Here is a 21,313-nt window from a genome sequence, read left to right on the forward strand (position 1 = left end):
AAATTTTAAAAATTAAATTGTGCTATACATGAATGTTGTATAATGTAAAATCCTTTTATATTCCAACTTCAATATCCCAAAAGTTTGCACAAAATTGAGTCTGAAAATCGAGCACGAAGTTAATAAAGCAACTTACATCGTCGTAATTAGTTTGAATTGGCAACTATTTTGACAAATCGCTGCGAAAACAATTTATACAGCAATTTTTGTCGGCTTATGATTGTTGTCATTTGTCACAACGATCGGTTGTGGCGCCGTTGATCGAGTGCCACGTGCTTGTCTCGTGATCTCTCCCAACGTGGCATGTAACTATTCGTTGGATAGACGTTGAGTCTGGACTTGAACCGAGAGAAGCAGTAGGAGCGAAGAAACGAGAGCAATCGGCGGAAGGACTCAACGATGATCTCGCAGTTCTTCGTGCTGTCGCAGAGAGGCGACAACATTGTCTTCCGTGACTGTGAGTCTCTCTCTTCCTCTATTTGCCGTGAATCTCCACTTTTCACCCTTCTGAATTTCAGATTTTATTATTGCTGTTACACAACTCAGATAGTTGGATTTTTAGCTATTTGGTCTGAGTTTATACGCACCTAATTTCGAGTTAAATTTTCCTGATTTATCTAATTCAAGTCCTAAAAATTTATGCATATGGTACCTAAAGAAAACTCTTTGAAAGCCTGAGAGGTAATTATTGTAAGCTGTGTATGATTTATAAGATTATAACCTAATGTTTGTTGTGGATGAATGTTATTAAGGAATCTGGTGCGTGTGATTGAGTTTTATGATGCATATTCAGCATTTTCTGTTAAATGAAATGCAGATCGTGGTGAGGTACAGAAGGGAAGTGCCGAGATATTTTTCCGTAAAGTGAAGTTTTGGAAAGAGGATGGAGACGGAGATGCGCCACCTATCTTTGTAGGTATTTTACCTGTTAATTTCCCATAGGCAGTAATACTTTCATCTTTCTGCTGCACATGGGCTGTATAGCCGAGGTCATTTCTGTATGTATATGCTTTTGCGTCCTCAAAGCAGAGTTATATGCCTTCAAGAAACAAAGTTGAAAAGAGTGAATCAAGCTATTGTTCATAGTTTGTGGAATTGTAATAGTGTGGGATGGGTTGAGTTAGTGTCAAAAGGGGCTTCGGGAGGCATCTTAATAATGTGGAATAGGAGGGTGGTGGAGTTGATGGATCATTATGTGGGGGAATTCTTGGTGGTGTGTCATTTCAAGAGTATAGAGGATGGGTTTGAATGGGAGTTTGCTGGAGTTTATGGTCCTAATATGGATAGTAAAAGGAGTATCTTATGGGATGAAATTTCGGGTTTATGTGGTTGGTGGAATTTACCTTGGTGTTTTGGTGGGGATTTTAATCTTACTCGCTTTTCTAGTGAGAGAGTGGGAGATTCCCACTTTTCGTGTGCAATGACTACTTTTTCAGATTTAATTTTTGAGTTAAACCTGATTGATTTACCATTGGTGGGAGGAGATTATACGTGGACAAATGGCAGGACTTGTTCTAGGCTGGACAGGTTTCTGGTTTCATCCTCTTGGGAGGCTCATTTTTCGGGTTTGAGTTAGAAAATATTGCCAAGATTGTGTTCTGATCATTTTCCTATTATGTTGGATTGTGGTGGAATTGAGGGTGGGCGTAGGTATTTTAAATTTGAAAATATGTGGCTGAAGGATGAGGGATTTGTGGATAGGGTGAGAAGATGGTGGACTTCGTATAATTTTTCAGGCACTCCAAGTTTTGTTCTGGCTGGAAAATTGAAAGCTCTTAAAAATGATTTGAAGAGGTGGAATAAAGAGGTGTTTGGGAATTTGGACAGCAAGAGGAAGGTTCTTTTGGAAGAGTTGCGAGGCTTGGAGGATAAGGAGATGCAAGGGGCTTTTTCGGGGGAGGATAGGGAAAAAAATAGTGGTGGTTTCTGAATTGGAAAATATAGCGTCGATGGAGGAAATTTCTTGGAGGCAAAAATCTAGGGTGTTGTGGTTGAAGGAAGGTGCTAGGTGCGCTAAATTTTTTCATCAAATGGCGAACTCTCATAGAAGAAATAACAAGATTGAGGTCCTTTGAGATGAGGATCGACTTATTACGGTTCAAGAAGATTTTAAGGCTCACATAGTGAATTTTTATGAGAAGCTGTTTTCGGAATATTTTTGTTGGAGACCTAACCTGGACAGACTATGTTTTGATTCTATTGATCAGTTTGAAGCTGAATGGTTGGAGAGAGAGTTTGAAGAAGAAGAAGTTCTTAACGTGGTTACTGGTTAGGGGTATGGATAGGGATAAGGCTCCGGGCCCGGATGGGTTCTCTTTGGTCTTTTGTCAAGCATGCTGGAACATTGTACGAGAAGATATCATGAAGGTGTTTTTTGAATTTCATTCGTATATGAGATTTGAGAAGAGTTTTAATGCGACTTTCATTGCACTCATTCCGGAAAAGGTAGGGGCTGTGGAGATGAGAGATTTTCGGCCTATTAGTTTGGTAAATGGAGTGTATAAAATCATTTCTAAGATGCTGGCCAACTGCTTGAGCAGGGTGATGGAGAGGATTATTGTGAAATCTCAAAATGCTTTTGTAAGGGGGAGACAAATTTTAGATTCTGTTTTAATTGCAAATGAATGTTTGAAGAGTAGAATTAAAAAGGAGAAAGCTGGTATTTTAATGGATATGGAAAAGGCTTATGACCATGTTAGCTAGGAATTCCTTTTCTATTTGCTTAGGAGATATGGTTTTGGTGAAAAATGGTGTTCGTGGATTAAGCATTGTGTTTCGACGTCGAGATTTTCAATTTTGGCAAACGGTTCTCCGGTTGGATTCTTTAATAGCTTGCGTGGTTTGAGGCCACATGGTCCCATTTCTCCCTTCCTTTTTGTTATGATTATGGATGCTTTGAGTATAATGATTGAGCAGGTGGTGGATGGTAATTTTTTGTCGAGCTTTGTGGTGGGTGATGAGGCCCAGAATAGTTTAAAAGTCTCTCACTTATTATTTGCTGATCATACATTGATATTTAGTGAGCCCAATTCTGATCATCTTCGTGCTTTAAGAGCACTTCTGCTGTGTTTTGAAGTTGTCTCGGGGTGAAGAGTTAATTTATCCAAATCTGAAATAGTTCCCATGGGTTCCATTTAGAATATTTCAGACCTGGCCAATATATTGTGTTGTAGAATTTCTTCGCTTCCTATGAGATATCTCGGTCTTCCTTTGGGGGCTTCACATAAATCAGTTACTATTTGGGATGGGGTGATTGAGAAAATTGAAAAGAGGTTAGCTGGTTGGAAAATTATTTACTTGTCTAGAGGGGGAAGATTAACATTGATAAAAAGTACTTTGTCTAATCTTCCTACGTATTTTTTTATCTCCTTTCCCGTTGTTGGCAAGGGTAGAAAGAAGAATTGAGAGTTTATATCGGAATTTTTTGTGGGGTGGTAAAGGAAAAGAAAAAAAGTTCCATTTGGTTAGTTGGAAAAAGATTTGTCAACCGATTAATTGTGGTGGGTTGGGGATAGAAAACATGAGATTGTTTAATAGAGCACTACTTGGGAAATGGCTTTGGAGATATCACTTGGAGAGAAATGCCTTGTGGAAAAATGTTATTGATGTAAAATATGGAAGTTTGTGGGGAGGTTGGTGCTCAAAAGACGTTAGAGGTGCGTATGGGGTGAGTTTGTGGAAGTTCATTCGAAAAGGTTGGGGGAATTCTCTAATCATATTAAATTGAAGGTGGGGGAGATGGGAAGAGAATTCTTTTTTGGCATGACATTTAGTATGGGCATTCTACGCATAAGTCGGACTTTCCCTCTCTTTTTAGGATTGCAAGGGATCAAACTGCAGCTGTGGAACATTCTTTCTCATGCATTGATAATAATATTCAGTGGAATGTTGATTTTATTAGGGATGCTAATGATTGGGAAGTGGATGATGTTACTGCTTTTTTGGAAAGACTTTATTGTTCTAAGGTGATGCTAGGAAGGGAGGACAGCATGCTGTGGGTTCATACAGGAAATTTCAAGTTCTCTGTTTCTTCTTTTTACAGCTTATTAACCTGCCACAGAAGCTGTGAGTTCCCTTGGAAAAATATTTGGAGAGTGAAGGTTCTTTCCAAGGTGGCTTTTTTCAGTTGAGTGGAATCCCTTGGCAAAGTTTTGACAACTGATAACCTTAGGAGGAGAGGTATGTACATAGCTGATTGGTGTGTCATGTGCAAGAAGGATGGAGAATCTGTTAATCATCTTTTTCTGCACTGCGTAGTGGCCATGTTTTTGTGGAATGAGGTTTTTAATCGGACAGGTTTACTTTGGGTGATGCCTAAGGATGTCGTGGATCTATTGGCAGGTTGGTATGGATCAAAGGGAGGAAAGTATGCTGTTGATATTTGGAAGATGATTCCTTCATGTCTCATGTGGTATCTATGGCTTGAAAGGAATGGGAGATGTTTTGAAGACAGAGAACATCCAATGGGGAACTTAGGGATTTTTCTTTAGTACTTTGTGTTTGTGGGCTAAAACTCTTGTAATGGATGATGTTAACTTTCAGAATTTGTTTTAGATTTTCTTTTGTTTTTAGAGAGATGTAGGTATTTCCTTTGTATATGTCCCGTGTACTTGGGCTTTGCCTATTCTTGGGAATAAAGTTTCTTATTACTTATCAAAAAAAAAAAAAAACAGTAGAGTTACCTCAACTTGGTATTATTTCTGAATCTATTACGTATATGCTTTCTTGAAAAGAAAAGTTCCTTTCCCAGTATGCCCAGTGCTTTGTAAGTAGAGAGAACCTTTCTAACTTAAATAGTGTAATATTGTATTACATGGACAGACTATTTTGTTCATTTATTTTAGGGCACGTTATTTAGTAATATATGTGGAGAAAGGTAATTAACTTACGTGACGGTTTTATATTCTATTATGTATCCTATGATATCATGTATCCCCTAATTATCCATCCTGATAATTTTCTCATTTATCCATGTTGTCAACAGAATGTAGATGGTGTTAACTACTTCCATGTCAAGGTTGCTGGATTGTTATTTGTTGCTACAACAAGAGTTAATGTGTCACCTTCTCTTGTTTTGGAACTTCTACAAAGAATTGCACGCGTCATCAAAGATTACCTTGGTGTACTCAATGAAGATTCGTTGCGCAAAAACTTTGTGCTTGTATATGAGTTGCTGGATGAAGTCATTGTAAGTTTGGTTGTCGTTTTTTTCATGTCCAGCTTTGTTAGAATGACTGTTGAAAAGTTATATGATCTCTGTTCTTGTTGATCTCACAGGCAGATTTAAAAGTTAGATGTTCTCCAGTCTTATTGTTGATACAAACTAATTTACTCGTTCATATAGGCGGATGTTGACCTTTTGAAAAGAAATCGTGTTGGCATCCAATTTATGTTTTCCCACATTGTCTCCCCCTCCTAGCCATCACCTATGTTGAATTTAAGAACCATTAGTTTTTACTTGAGTGTATCTGTGTCACTGTTCTCTCTCTTTTTAATAACTCTCCCTTTTATTTGTTTTTAATTGTAATTGTTTTGTGTCTCTTGCTGTTCTCTCTTTCTGCCAGGATTTTGGCTATGTGGAAACAACATCAACTGAGGTTTTGAAGTCATACATTTTTAACGAGCCAATTATGGTTGATGTGGCACGTTTGCCATCACTTGGACCCGCTGCCATATTTATGGTACTAATTTATGTTATCAATTGCATACTAGTGCCGTGAAGGGTCTACATTTCCGACTTGTATATGGTTTTATGGACTAATTAAACTCATGTCTGCAGCAAGGGACCAAACGAATGCCTGGGACAGCTGTTACGAAATCTGTTGTGGCAAATGAACCTGGTGGTAGGAAGAGGGAGGAAATTTTTGTCGACATAATTGAGAAAATAAGTGTGACATTCAGCTCTAGCGTGAGTATTGTTGTTTCCTTGCTTTGTTCTTCTAGTACTACCAGTTATTGGCATTAAACTTAAACCAAAACCCCCACAAACTGCATCGAGCTTATTTTTCAGGGATAAATAGTTTGCTTATTTAATCTTCAGATGGGACTTCAAGCATTTTTACTTATATACTGTGGGTTATGCAGGGATATATACTAACTTCTGAGATCGATGGCACCATTCAAATGAAGAGTTATCTTACAGGGAATCCAGAAATTCGGCTTGCCCTTAATGATGACCTGAGTATAGGAAGGGGTGGAAGGTCAATCTATGGTATTTCTCTACGCCATGGAAATCTTTCTCAAATGCTCTGTCCTTTGTTTATTTAATTCTTTCAGGTTATTCATCTGACATGTGGTTTATACGATGAATTATGTGATAATCTTAAGTCGAAAAGGTGTACTGGAGCATTTGACATGTTGATATGTGTGTATGCATGTATTACTTGTTGTGAGTGTGGGAAGAATGCTTTTTTGTTTTTTTGTTTTTATAAGTAAATAAATTATATTAATCAAAGAATAGGCAAAGCCTGATACATGTATAGTTTGTCCTAGCTAAGTAAGAGCAATAGAGATGAGGAAATCATGAAATTCTAGGCCATTAAAGTCAACAACAATGGCCCAAGTATAAAGAGTTCTAAGAAAGAAAACTTTCAATTCCTCCATCGATCTCTCTTTGTCCTCGAACGTCCATTCATTGCGCTCCTGCCACAAACACCACATGATGCATATAGGGATCATCCTCCACACGGCTTTAATCTGTTGAATACCTCTCAAGCTTGTCCAGCTGGCCAAAACCGCCACAACTGTTTCAGGCATAAACCAAGCCAAATCTACTCTACCAAGAACCTCATTCCATAACCCTCTAGCTGACTCACAATGTAGTAGAAGATGGTCCACAGATTCACCCCCCCCCTTCCGACACATACAACACCAATCAGCGATGATCACCCCACGTTTCCTCAAATTATCGGTTGTGAGGATCTTACCCAAGGAAGCAATCCACACAAAAAACACCGCTTTGGGTGGCGCCTTATGTCTCCAAAGCTTTCTCCATGGGAACTGAGTGCGAGGCTCTTGAGTGATGGACTAATAAAAAGAGCTAACTGAGAAGGAACCTTTAGCTGTAGGTATCCACCACAACCTATCATCTGTGTTTCTTGGGTTTATGGAACACAAAAGGCTGTAAAAGGCTTCAAAACTACTAACTTCTCAATCTTGTGCAACCCTACTGAAATTGATGTTCTACTGAATTTGCTCCCGAAATGTATCTTTTAGAGCACCATTGCCACACCAAGTATCATACCAGAATTTAATTTTAGTTCCCTCTCCTAGGTGGAATCTAGTGTGTGATGAGAAAAAACCTCCCACCCTCTTCTTATATGACAATCATTTCCCAAGTAATGTCCGATTGAAAGATCTCATATTTCTAATGCCTAAACCACCATTCGAGAGAGGGCTACATACCTTCTCTCACTTGACGAGGTGAAAATTTGAATTTCTCCCCCACTCCACCCCACAAGAAGTTCTTTTGAAGTTTCTCAAGACGACACTTGCTGGAATATGGAATAGGGACAAAAAATAGGTTGGTAAATTAGATAAAGTACTTTTGATCAGAGTAATCCTACCCCCTTTTGACAGGTACAGTCTCTTCCATCTTGCTAGTCGGTGCTCTACTTTCTCAATCACCTTGTCCCATAATGTAACTGCTCTTGAGGCGGCTCCCAGTAGAAGTCCAAGATAAGTCATAGGTAACGAGCCAATCTAACACCCCAAAGTACTAGCCAACTGTCTGATATGTTGTACCCCTCCAATAGGCGTCATCTCTTATTTGTCCAGGTTAACTTTCAACCCGAAAGCTACTTTAAAACAGAGGAGAAGGGCCTTCAGAACTCGAACCTGGTAATGATCTGCGTCACAAAAGAAAAGTGTGTCATCTGCAAATAACAAATGCAAAATGTTAATAAGTCCCCATCTGGAGATCCAATCGAGTAGCCCGCCACAAAACCATTTGCAACCAGAGCTGAGGTCATTCTGCTCAACGCCTCCATCACGATAACAAAGAGTAATGGGGATAACGGATCTCCTTGTCTTAAACCTCGTGTACTCTTAAAAAAACCAGTTGGGCTTCCATTTATCAGTACTGAAAATTTCACTACTGTTATGCACCACTGGATCCATGAACGCCATTTCTCCCCGAAACCATATCTCCCTAGAAGATAAAAAAGAAAGTCCCAATTAACATGGTAATATGCATTTTCCATGTCTAGCTTGCAAATAATCCCTATAGCACCGGCTTTCTGTCTACTATCTATGCATTCATTTGCAATAAGAACTGCATCTAAAACTTGTCTATCCTTTACAAATGCATTTTGGAGTTTTGAAATTATCTTCCCCACAACCTCACTTAGGCATTTCGCTAGCATCTTAGAGATAATCTTGTATACCCCATTCACTAAGCTAATGGGCCGAAACTCCTTAATCACTGAGGCCCCTACCTTCTTTGGTATCAAAGCATGAAAAGTGGTATAAGGCTTTTCTCAAACTTGCCAGCCGAGTAAAATTCCTGAAACACCATCATAAGATTATCTTTTAATACACCCCAACATGATTGAAAGAAGCCCATGGTAAAACCATCAGGACCGACGCCTTGTCTTTAACCATTTTCCTCACTACCTCATAAACCTCCATCTCCTCAAAATGTGGGAAGAATGCTTTTTAGTTTGCTTATAGAGCTCAAGCCTAGAATTGTGTCACTGGTAGAGCTCTCCAAGAGGTGTTACATGTTATGTGATGAATATGGGGTAATCATCTTTATCTGTATTGTCGCCAATAAAAATAAAAATAAACTTGTATCTGTATTGTCATGACCACTATATGTACTTACCATATTTTCCCAAGAAAGGGTTTGAATTGATTACTCCAAAATTGATTCCCAGCTAAATATAAGCTCACCATCGTTGTCCTGGCTGACCCTATCAATACACTCTACACAAGCAATTACTCACCCCCCCCCCCCCCCCCCCAAAACTTCTCTCCCTCTTTTTATGTTATGTAGTAATACACATTGTTGTGGTAGTCTACTCTGCTACGATTTTTTTTGAGTGTGATGTGGGGTTGATCCTGGCTATTTCTACAAAAAGAATGTTCACCTATCTATTAAATCTTCCTCATATAATATCATTGTGTTGCCTTATACAGATTATGGTAGTTCATATGGTTCAGGTGCAGTGATCCTAGATGATTGTAATTTCCATGAATCTGTGCATCTTGACAGCTTTGAAGACGACAGGACTCTGACCCTGGTGAGTGACTGACAAGAGCTTGTATTTTCAGAGACACTTAAATTTACTGTTTGTGCTAAGCATAATATATGAAATCATTATAAAATAGGTACCACCAGATGGTGAATTTCCTGTCATGAACTACCGCATGACTCAGGAATTCAAGCCTCCTTTTCGTATTAACACATTGATTGAAGAAGCAGGACCACTGAAGGTGAGTAGAATTTCCCTCTAATGAAATCATTTGTTACATACTCCATATTAGAAGATTAGAAGCTTTTAATTTTTCTTTTTTTCTCTTAGGCTGAAGTGATTCTGAAAGTGCGTGCTGAGTTTTCCTCAAGCATCACTGCAAATACAATTCTAGTACAGATGCCACTGCCAACATATACTACTAGGTATTTCTTTTTTCACCTTGCTACACCAATTGTAATTTTCAACATTTGGTGCATGTTTTGGTACCCATACTACAAGCTTGAATGGCTCTTTGCTTTTCACCATTTACACTAGAGTGACTTTTATTATGAACTCTCCCTTGGAATTTATCCATGAGCAATGCCAGTCAGACTTTAATGCCCAGTTTCATGTGAAGCCTCTCTTGGAATGGCACATAATTTTCATGATAGGGGACTTGGATGGGAAAAATATTGCGAAGAGGCTTTAAATGTAAACCAAAGACGGGAACATAAAACAAAACTTTTTCTTTAGAATACTTTTTAACTTGATCACTTCTGCCTCCCTATTTGTTATTTATATAAGAGCCTTTATGGCGAGAAAGGGAAGAAGGAGATCAGACTAAAAAATGAAGTCTAAAATCAAATTTTGGAATTTGTTCTCGGGAAAAAAATGCAGAGTTAGTTTTGAGTTGGAGCCTGGAGCAGTTGGAAACACAACCGATTTTAAGGAAGCAAATAAAAGACTTGAATGGAGCTTAAAGAAGGCAAGAATTCTCTCTCTCTCTCTCTCTCTCCCCCACAACATACCCATGCACTCGCACTCGCACTCAAACATTTTAATCTCTTTTGTTTGTCACAATTTTGCTGCCCTCAGTTTCATTTTAACATTTATTATGAGTATTCTGTGTTGAGAGCGAGGATTAATCGGTGCATTAAATTGTAGATTGTTGGCGGATCTGAACATACTCTGCGTGCAAAGCTGACATTCTCACAGGAATCACATGGTAAGATATTGTCTACCTACCTTATCTTTGTAATTTGTGATGTATATATGTTTTCATTGTCATGAAGGCTTATGATTTTATGTTCAATTTTCTATCATAGGAAATATTGTGAAGGAATCTGGACCTGTTAGCATGACCTTCACAATACCAATGTACAATGCTTCAAGGCTTCAGGTAAAAAGCTAACTTGATTGGTTAGGGTCCTGATTGTGTACCACTATGATAATGAACTCATCATAGCTTCACTAGCATTTTTGTTGAAAATGTGTACCAGATCTAGTTGTGATAGAATCTACCAGAAGTATATATGTGATGGTTGTATAAAAAACAAAAGGTGACGGTTGTATAGAAATACACAACCTTGCCTTTTAAGAGGTTATGGGTCCCCCCTTAGACTTGAGGATTTCTCACAGTTGCACTGGTGATGCTCTTTGTGACAGCAATTATGTGGGAGTTTTGTGTCTCTCTTTTGTTGTTTGCAATATCTGGAGTTCATCGTCATCAAAAAGTTTCTCTTTCGTAGTTCTTAAGTTTGAAAGAAAACCCAAACCGCATACGACAGATTTCTTACTTAAAAGACTTGTTGACCTTGGTTTGGTAATCGGTCAAATTCAGTGTGAAAAATGCGGTCTTATTATATAAATCCATACTGATGCCCATTACTAGGGTACTACGAAACTGCCATAAAATATGATGGTTACTCTTCAATATTTCATTCTTTATTTCATCTCGTTGTCAATGGTTTAAGGCGCCCATTTCTCCATCTTTTCTGCTGCAGGTTAAGTACTTGCAGATAGCAAAGAAGACAAAGAGTGACAATCTTTATCGATGGGTGAGATATGTCACACAGGCGAATTCTTATGTTGCTCGATTATGATCATATAAATCTATATTTCCCGCGAGTTTTATTTTTCTGGTTTTTGTTCTCTGGCTATTGAAATTGGGATGATCCTTCTAATAAAAATTGAAATTGGGAATTTTTGTGAATGGAGGAGCAGTACCGCTTTTGCTGCGCGCAATTTGGTAGAGTGAGAAAATCTTTAGATTAGACAGCTTTAGTTCGCATCTATACTTCTGACTCAAAAAACTCATAATGATAGACGATGGAAATAAGTTTGATTCTACACTTGGAAGTTGGTTTTCATCAGCAATTGAATAAATTAAAAAAACTCTGCATCTATACTAACTCTAATATCTCTGATACGCATTTCGCATATATGCCTCAAAATTTAAGATAGATTTGTCAGGAACTAGATTCCCTTATTTATTTATCTATTTATTTATCATGGTGGACTGATTTTCGGATATCTTTGGAATATGAGAAAATAAAATTGCTTTCAAAGGAAATAGATTCCAAAAAGTGAAGAAAATAAACCAGATATAGGAATATTCACTACCCTTCGAGTGAAAGATAACCATGAAAAGAAAAAGCTCCTCGTTTTTCAAAACTCTAGATTTTTCTGACATGAAAATTTTGCTACTAATATTGTCCGGGGAACCAGGTGCTAGTTCCTTTGCTTTTTCTGGCAAAGAGTCTTCCCTTTTCCTCTGAAACATCAAATATATTCATACTTCTTTATATTGACTAATAAGTGGAGACAGCAGGAATCATTTCAATAGATTGAGAAGCTTTATTGAAACTTCAAAACTACTAAGTAACCTTTTGGATAAAGATTGTTCGATGTTTCTAGCAGCATTAACGGTCTACATTCTTGTGTTGTATCAACTACAGAGCCATAATCTTGAAAAATTAATTAATTAATTAAAAAAAAAACCTTTATTTTTGCACGCACAGATTGACAGAGGGACGGACAAAAGTTAATGAACCATCAGGGTGAACTTTAGCCTATCCATTAAAAGGTGCTCAAAGTCTTTTTTTTTTTTTTTTTTTAAACTGCTCAGTCATTTCTAGTAGTTAATTATATATATATACACACACGATAATGTTATAGTCATAAAAAAAATTTATAAAAATAAAATTACGAATTGATATATCTTTATATGCTATATTAAATGTATTTTATAATAAAAAATAATTTTATAATTTAACGTATTATATCAAAATTCATAATAGTGCTACTATGTCCTTTCAATTTGTCTACTTAGTGTGCCTATAGTGTAAATTGTATTTTTTTTTATTTTAAATATTTTTTTAAATGTTTAAATTTTTATAAAAATAAAAAATATATAAATATACTAATAGTTATTTTCTTAATCAATAAATAAAAAAATTTTAAAAATTAAATATATAAACAATTAAAATGAGTGAACAAAATAAGGTGAAATACTTAAAATTATTCTTTTGTAAAATGCTTTTGTGAGACGACAAAGGTCTCTTTAGTTAAAAGGTGTTCACAAGCTCTCGGAATCACGGGTTGTCAAATAAAACGGAAATAAACACATAATTAAATAAAAGGTGATCGGAAAATTATTGCCTAGACTTTTTAATTCCCTCTGCGATTAAATACCGTAATATCAAATTAAATATTGTCTCTCTCCTCCAGGGAGCTGGACGTGTCTCCAGAATGGAAGGGCGGGCGTTTTTGGTTTGAAAGTATGGCTTTAGACAGGGAGGACGTGTGTCTAGAAATCATAGCAATGTGGCATCCTTCGTAAGATACGATGCTCTGAATGCACGGTCAAGACCGCCGAAGTTGACTCCGAGCTAAGGCCTAAGGTCCCACACTCGAAATATATCAGAGTAGTCTCAGAGGAGAGGACGGATGCTTTTACTGTACTAGACGACTCTTTAGATAACAGATTTTCGTCGCCACCGAAATATATAAGCAAAGAATAGAATCGAATCTTTCGTGAATTGTGGTCAACTTACGCAGACCCTTAAATAAAGGAAAATGATTTATACATATTATTTTTTACAATATATTTTATAATAATATATTAAATAAATGATAATTTTGTAAAATACTTTATAAAAATATTTTTATTTTATTATATTATTATGAAATGTATTGTAAAAATATATATCGATACTCTAAACAAAATGGGCGACCTATTCAGTGTCCCCTCCCCCTCCCCATTCTTTGGAGAAAAAACAAAAATAAAAATAAAATAGCTCATGTATTTATTTTTTGGTAGAAGGAGGAGTTGGTGCAGGTAGCTCTAGCTATGCTTGGCATGATTTTGTGGCATTACTATCGATCAGAAGAGTTCATCTAACATGTGATCCTTGAAAGCTACGTGTCAAAGGGTGGACAGGTGGCTTCTCAGGGTAATTATATTCGTTGATTAGGCCACACTTAACCCAACCCAAGATTTGTACGGCTTATAATTTGTAAATTTTGAAACCATATATAAACTCTGTCCGATCATCTTTAACATTGTGCGCGAAGCAAATTTAGTCGGAAAAGTCCGACTGTGGTTTTTTATTTTTTATTTTTTCTTTTTCTTAAAGGAAGGGCATATTTTAAGCATAGTGCTCCTGCCCTCTCCTTAGCATCACTCCTCAAGGGAATCTGATCGTACTATCGCCACATCCAACCGTAGATCTGTGATTGACCCATTGCTCTCTTGTCTATACAAGGCTACCCTATCACACCTCGCCCTTCTATCACTCTCCGTCTCTCTCGTTTTGGCTTCAAGTACATACATCGTCGGCAACAAGCTGCAAGAGCAAGAGAGCATATTATACATGGCAAATATGTCAAAATCTTCGGAACTCCCAGATTGTTGTTATCCAAACCAACCCCTGTTAATCTGCCCTAGTAGTCCAACACCCAAGCATTCCCTCTATCTCTCCAATCTCGATGACCAAAAGTTCCTTCGGTTCTCCATTAAATATCTCTACCTTTTTAAGAAATCTGTGGGCTTGGATAGCTTGAAATATTCGCTTTCCAGAGTTCTTGTGGATTACTACCCATTGGCTGGGAGGCTGAGGGCCGGTGCTGAGGATGATCAGAAGCTTCAGGTAGATTGCAATGGAGAAGGTGCTGTTTTTGCCGAGGCTTTCATGGACATCAGTGCTGACGAACTTCTCGAACTTTCCAAGAGACCAAACAGGTCTTTGAGAAAGCTCTTATATAGGGTGGAAGCTCTTACTTTCTTGGATGTTCCTCCTCTTGTAGTTCAGGTCCGATTTCTTGTCTCTCCTCCTTAAATATTGATTCAGCTCTAGCTATTTTTTCGAATTTCCTTCCATTCTTCTTATTATTTCTGTCATTTTTTTTGCCTGGCAATGTTCCTTTTCTATTCTTTGCTTTCCCTTACAGCTTCCCTATTCCTTTATTCCGGGTCTGTAGGTTCCCCTCCCCAGTGAATCTTTATCATGAAAAAAAAAAAAAAAAAGGCTCTCCAAAATTCTTTTTACCCCATAACTCTGATTTTTCCCTTCTGCAACAACACAAACATTAACATAGTCCAAGGTGATTTTGAAAATAAAATCCAGACACTGGGCGCTCTCCATAATTTTGGAAATCATGATATTGTTTTCCACGTGTTGTTCATTCATCAATCTATATATTTAATCCAAGAACATAGCATATATATTAATATAGCCACTTAGCTTAGTGCTCTATTAATTATACATATATAGATCCAGGGGTACTAGTTCTTCCACTCGAACTTTCTCTTTCAGTCATGCATATACACACAGACCTGGAAATGATGCTACCAAGTACCAACCCTACATGAGCACCACACAAGTGCATAAAAACCACTATCATTCATGATTTTATCCTTTCGGTGAAATCACTGTGGCCGTACCCAGCCGCTACCAGCTTCTTACTTCTGGCTAGAAAATACATATATAGAAACAACTTTTTTCTTTTTTTAAAAAAGGAAAATCCGTGCAGTCTTATTCGAGGGATCATGCCTGCGATCGATTGGGAGCTCAGACAAGGTTACAAAATACTAATAATGGCAAATTAATGACTATGATCCAGTGACAGACATAAACTATATTTGCACCATACATATTTTATATTATTATATATAGATATATGGTCTTTCGCCACAATCACCAAAAAGTAAGCTGGGACCCTACTCACCGCTGAAACCCTGAAATTTCTCCTCATTCTTCTGTTGCTTTCACGAGCTCGGTTGGTGAGCTTTGGTTTGCTTGTGTATTATGTTCATTGTTCCCCGGCTCCACCCCCACTATCTTTTTTCATATGTTTCAATGTTTTAAAAGAAAAAGGAAAAAAAAGTTTCTTTGTAAGTTTAATTTACCTTCAATTTGTTTTGTTTTGTTTTTCCTCTCTTCTATACCTTTTTTCCAGGTGACAAATCTCCGTTGTGGGGCTATGATTCTGTGCACTGCGATCAATCACTGTCTCTGCGATGGCATCGGCACATCTCAATTTCTACACGCCTGGGCTCACGTCACCACCAAACCAAATCTTGATCTACCAATCGCACCACTCCACAGTCGCCACGTGTTGAAACCCCGAAACCCCCCACAGGTAAACTTCACTCATCCTGGATATACCAGAACAAACCCCAAGGACGATACCCACATGATCATGGACATCGCAAAGTTCCTACAATCTCAGCCGCTCGTACCGGCATCCTTAACCTTCACCGCCTCCCATATCCTTCACCTCAAGGGGCAGTGCGTGCCATCGCTCAAGTGCACCACCTTCGAAGCCCTCGCGTCCCACACCTGGCGCTCCTGGGTTAGATCACTGGACCTTTCCCCCTCGCACAATGTCAAGCTGCTTTTCTCCGTTAACGTCAGGAGAAAGTTGATCCCAGAGATGCCACAAGGGTTTTACGGGAATGGGTTCGTGCTAGGATGCGCCCAGACCAATGCCAAGGACTTGGTCTCTGCTAACTTGCACAATAGTGTAAAGCTGGTACAGCAGGCTAAATCCACTCTGGACAATGACTATATAAGATCCATGATCGATCTGTTGGAGGACAAAACTGCGAGGACAGACCTGTCTGCAAGTTTTGTCATATCGCAGTGGTCTAAGCTGGGCTTAGAGGACTTAGATTTTGGAGAAGGGAAGCCACTGCACATGGGATCTCTAACGAGCGATATTTACTGCTTGTTTCTGCCGGTTGTTGGTGACTTTGATGCCGTGAGAGTGCTCGTGTCCATGCCGGAGAGCATTGTGGAGAAATTCGAGTACTACATGAAAGAGTATAATTTGGATAAAGAAGGTGATCATGCTAACGGATGTCAAGGGAAGATAATATGATAATAGTGGACTGATCTATAACTTGATCTTAAGGTCGGCCTCATGAAATCAATGCCTTTTTTCTTCTTCAATTTTCCGCCAGCCGCCACCAACATGTAAGCATTAATTGCTTATTCGTGGGAGCAACTAACTAATTACGTACTCATGATGATGTGATTTCAGCTTGTAAAAGTATATATAATTAATTTGACTCACCAGTTTTAGAATTTTGTAATTGCTTCGAAATAACCTCGTTCCATGCAACTTCTTAAATTACCAGTACGAATAAATACGTTAATATATATTGAAAAATGCTATAGGCAGTCGCCTGGTACAAGCGCTGTGAAAACGTCTGACGTTGAAAAAATTAAAAACGGCACCGTTTTCATTTTTTATGAGTGCATGTTCTATTTTTTTTTTTAAATCTCTTTATATATATCGTTATATATAAGACTAAACACTACTACTAAAATGTTCTCGTGACCCTGGCTAGTTTAGGGGAACCCCTTGTGCTTTACTTTTGAAGTAGATATAATTTTTTGAGGAGGGCTGGACACAAAAGTTTTTTACACAAATAAATCACATTATATATTAGATTTATTTTATAATAAAAATAATTTTATAATTTAATACATTATATTAAATTATTTTAATTTATAAAATTTATTGTTATAAATAAAACCTCTACTGTATATAGTGACTCTCAAACAAAAGAGGAGCTTTGATCAAACTGTAACCGCCTGCTGCGAAGGTTTGTCAATATGGATTTATTTAAAAATAATAATTTTTCTTATCAATTATTATTTACTGTACATATTTTTTAAAAAAAATTATCAAGTATAAGATGTATACAAAAATCATAATTGCATAACAAAACTCATTTAAAAATATAACTGCTTTTGAATATTTTCATACTATTTTATTATTATTTATTTATATTATTTATTATTAGTTACAGATAATCTTACTGCTATTTATAAATAATCTAACATACTTTTGCGTTCAAACATCACGTTCTTCTGCAGAGTCCAAAAGTCCTCCAGTTAAGAGAAAATATCAGTGCATGAACAGTAACAAGTTTTAATCTCGTGCTTTAGTCCGTGCATCTAGCCAGCTGACTTTGTGGAATGCCACCCGACCACGTACGGTTACTGTCCAGGTTGCTTCATAGGGAGTACTACTCCGACCTAGCTACCCTTTTACATATTTTAATCTTGTGAAAAACCATCGCAAGATTATTTTAAATTGAATTGATTTAAGTTAAATTAAAATAATAAAATATTATTAGAATATTATTTTTTAATATTATTATTATTTTAAAATTTTAAAAAAAATAAATTATTTATTATATTTTATATTAAAATTAAAAAAATTATAATAATAAGTTGTGATGAGTTTAATAACTAAATTAACGTATTTATTTAAATATTTTGTTTAAAAAAATTATAATATTATTAAAAAAATATTTATTTAATTAATAAATTAAATAAAATACAATCGGGACCACCGAAAACATTTTCTCCTATTTTTTGTGCAGGGAACTTAATTTATCACTTGTCATTTCATGCAAATGCATCTGATTTTAGGTAAACTACCGCACTGTAAATCAAATAAAAAAGCTTCATATGTAAAACACCTTGCAATGAAAGTAATAATAAAATGAGATAAAATAATTTTAAATTAATTAAATAAAATATTTTTAAAATAATATTTGTTAGTAATAATATTATTTTATAATTTAAAAAAATTAAATTATTTATTATATTTTATATAAAAATTAAAAATATATATATAAATAAAATGAGATAGGGGGAGATATTCAAATATACAGACGTTAAAAATAATTCTTCAAAGTTGGAAGGGTCAATCGCCTCGTGTACGTCCATTAAGCCGATCCGCCCGTGGCCCCTAACCATTTTGCCTAGCTAGCGCCATGAAACCCTAGTGTATGGTTGGAAAGTTCTACACCGTTTTAGACCATTATAATGGATTCTTTTTCAAACGCATGCTCGAGAGAATATAATATATATATATATATATATATATATATATATATTTAAAGAATGATATATAGTACTTCGATCTACAGACGTCGGATGCAAAACTAGGACGTGGATGATCTCTAGCTAGTTTTATTAATGCCTAATTGGATGAGTATGATCCGAATCATCATCTTTCAATTATTCATTCATATAAGACATAATGGTAGACTTATTATTTCTTATTACTTATTTACTACTTTATATTACTTTATAGTATATTTTAAAAAAAATTATTATTATTATTTTCTTTTAAGTATTATTATTTTATTTTTTTAAGTATTTTTTAACCTCCTTAATTATTAAAAAAATATAAACTTTATTAATAGTCATTTCTTTAATTATTAAGTAAAAAATAATTAAAAAAATAAAGAGAATAATGAGTAGGTGGTTGGAAATAATAAACATATCCTTATCTTTATTTGCAGGCAAACGCGTTACTTTTACACATGACATGATATAAATATATGTATACGTATGTATATTAATTAGTTCGAAAGTGGCGCTACCGGTGCCATATATGTCTTCTGCTATTTGATCGATCTGTTTCAACCAACAAGACTAGGGCGGCTTTCTTTCAATTATAGGTTAATTAATTACTAGCATTGTTTGATTTCTTTTTATTATTTTTAAAAGATAATTTCATTCTTTCTCGTGCGTGTGATCATGTCGAATATTAGGCCAGCCATTTAAATATCAGTTTTATTTCTAGGCCAGCATTTTCAAAAACAGCGATCCAAGCTAGCTGCTAGCTTTAGTAGTGGATCATTGAATTATTCATGATAACATCCTTCTTAAAACGTGAGGCTATATATATATATATATATATATATATATATATATATATAATGTGAATGTCTGTTGTTATCAGTTTGAAAAGGATCCGTTGAAGTTAGCTGAGGGTTTCGATTTCGATCGTCTTTTATGATGATGATCATTATTAATTTTCATGATCGATCTGTTCGAAAAGTCCAATTAAAGTTGGAGGATTTTTTTTTCCTTTTTTTTTTATTTTTATTTTTTGTGGTCATGATAATGTGATGGTAACACAATACAAAATCAGTTGATCTATAGTTGAGTGGAACTAGTTTTTTAATGTCGACAGAATAACTGAAAAGAAATGCTTCTTATCTCTTGCTAATTAATTCCTACCAGCTTCCATTTAATATTAATTACATGAAATTGATCTTTCCTAGAGGCTAGAAAGAAACCCTTTTATCTGTGACATAATGGCTGTTTATTAACGTACGTACGTAGTGGCAACGAAGGAGGAAGTTTATTTATTGATCATTATAAATTTATAAGTTATTGGCGTCAGCTCGCAAATTAAAACAAAAAAAAAAAAAAAAAACACTTATTGGCCAGGAAAATGATTGCACTTTGATTCATTTTGGGGATTGGGAAGTACGATTGATCGAGCTGCTAGCTCAATCCCATGGATATATATATATATATATTTAAATAATAATATATCCATAATATTTTATATAATATATTATATAATACTGTATTAAATAAGAGTATTTTTATAAAATATATTATAAAAATAATATAATTTTATAGAAATATTATTTATTTAATATATTATTATACAATATATTATACAAAATATTATGAATAAATCTATATTTAGCTTCTACGAAGTATGGGATCGAAGAATATTTATTTTTCATAGTACTACTCAATGATTGATACGTACTATCATTATTTGAAAATTTCATATATTTATCTCCTTTGTTTTAATTTCGACGAATAATTACTTGAACTTTAGGTTTATTCTTTCATACAAAAACGAAGAAATTAAATGGATTGAAATTAATTTCACCACCTTAATTATATATATAATTGCTAATTCCTCTTCTTAATCTCTTTTTTGTTTATATGTGCGAGTCAAAATCCAAGCATCCCATGATCTCTTCAATCGTTAAAATCATCATATCGAGATCCTAACCATCTTATTGTTGATTTATGGATGCCAATGAACATGACATGATTTTTATTGGAAGATGAAATTAGACCCAACCTTGAGGGGACTCGCGCCATATGAACCGGAAGCTGGAAGAGTGGGAAATAGTAGAAAATGTGGAATAAAAGGTGGGATTTGTACCTTTGACAAAGACAATGCTTCACATGGCCTACAGAATTCTGTTCTTTGAAGTGGAAGGGCATGAGTTGGAATGATAATATATAAGTTGGCGAAAAAGTTGAGGTAGGCCGAGGCTAGGAATCATATATATGGTACAGCAATATAAATAAAATAAATTAAAATAAAATAAATAAATAAGATGGACCGTATAACACTAATAATTAATACATTAATGAATGGGTCGATTATAAAATTAAAAAAAAAAAAAAAAAAAAAAAAAAAAAAAAAAAAAAAAACCTCAGTGGATCCTACTGTCAATAATAATAATAATTGTCATGAGAAGAAGAAGGAAGGATGAGGCCACTAGGCCATTACTAGGCTACTTTTATAGATCCACATGAAAGATAGTGTCATCGCAAGAAATCTTAGGATCTGAACGTGACACTTTGCTGGGTCGACACTACTTCCGAGCATATCTTTCTTCTAAACACAATTTATTGCCATTTTAGCTTTTATATATACCATGTTTTATGCTTTGTATCTTGAAAGCATGCAATAAATAAATAATTTGAGTCTTATCCACCATTAATTTTAAATTAATTTAAGAGAAAAAATATTTATTAAATTATGTAACTACTGCATAATCATTT

General features: G+C 35.6%; 2 protein-coding genes across 2 annotated transcripts; both read left to right on the forward strand.

The window, feature by feature from the left end:
- The first annotated feature begins 297 nt into the window (after positions 1-297).
- LOC121260811 (AP-4 complex subunit mu-like) lies at positions 298-11,388 on the forward strand. Its single transcript, XM_041162841.1, has 13 exons — positions 298-457; positions 818-912; positions 4,985-5,188; positions 5,565-5,681; positions 5,780-5,908; positions 6,085-6,211; positions 9,139-9,242; positions 9,331-9,435; positions 9,525-9,619; positions 10,074-10,161; positions 10,341-10,401; positions 10,502-10,575; positions 11,180-11,388. The coding sequence occupies exons 1-13, from the start codon at positions 400-402 to the stop codon at positions 11,276-11,278; spliced, it is 1,356 nt and encodes a 451-aa protein (XP_041018775.1). The 5' UTR covers positions 298-399; the 3' UTR covers positions 11,279-11,388.
- Positions 11,389-13,851: 2,463 nt separating this feature from the next.
- LOC121261701 (alcohol acyltransferase 9) lies at positions 13,852-16,754 on the forward strand. Its single transcript, XM_041164187.1, has 2 exons — positions 13,852-14,488; positions 15,636-16,754. The coding sequence occupies exons 1-2, from the start codon at positions 14,051-14,053 to the stop codon at positions 16,557-16,559; spliced, it is 1,362 nt and encodes a 453-aa protein (XP_041020121.1). The 5' UTR covers positions 13,852-14,050; the 3' UTR covers positions 16,560-16,754.
- Positions 16,755-21,313: the final 4,559 nt, after the last annotated feature.

The sequence above is a fragment of the Juglans microcarpa x Juglans regia genome, chromosome 4D (genome assembly GCF_004785595.1).
Source record: "Juglans microcarpa x Juglans regia isolate MS1-56 chromosome 4D, Jm3101_v1.0, whole genome shotgun sequence".
Taxonomy (NCBI): Eukaryota; Viridiplantae; Streptophyta; class Magnoliopsida; order Fagales; family Juglandaceae; genus Juglans; species Juglans microcarpa x Juglans regia.

Coding starts and splice junctions, on each gene's coding strand:
- LOC121260811 (XM_041162841.1), top strand. CDS start 400: ATGATCTCGCAGTTCTTCGTGCTGTCGCAGAGAGGCGACAACATTGTC. Junction 913..4,984: donor GAGATGCGCCACCTATCTTT/GTAGGTATTTTA, acceptor TGTTGTCAACAG/AATGTAGATGGTGTTAACTA. Junction 9,436..9,524: donor AAGAAGCAGGACCACTGAAG/GTGAGTAGAATT, acceptor TTTTTCTCTTAG/GCTGAAGTGATTCTGAAAGT.
- LOC121261701 (XM_041164187.1), top strand. CDS start 14,051: ATGGCAAATATGTCAAAATCTTCGGAACTCCCAGATTGTTGTTATCCA. Junction 14,489..15,635: donor TTCCTCCTCTTGTAGTTCAG/GTCCGATTTCTT, acceptor CCTTTTTTCCAG/GTGACAAATCTCCGTTGTGG.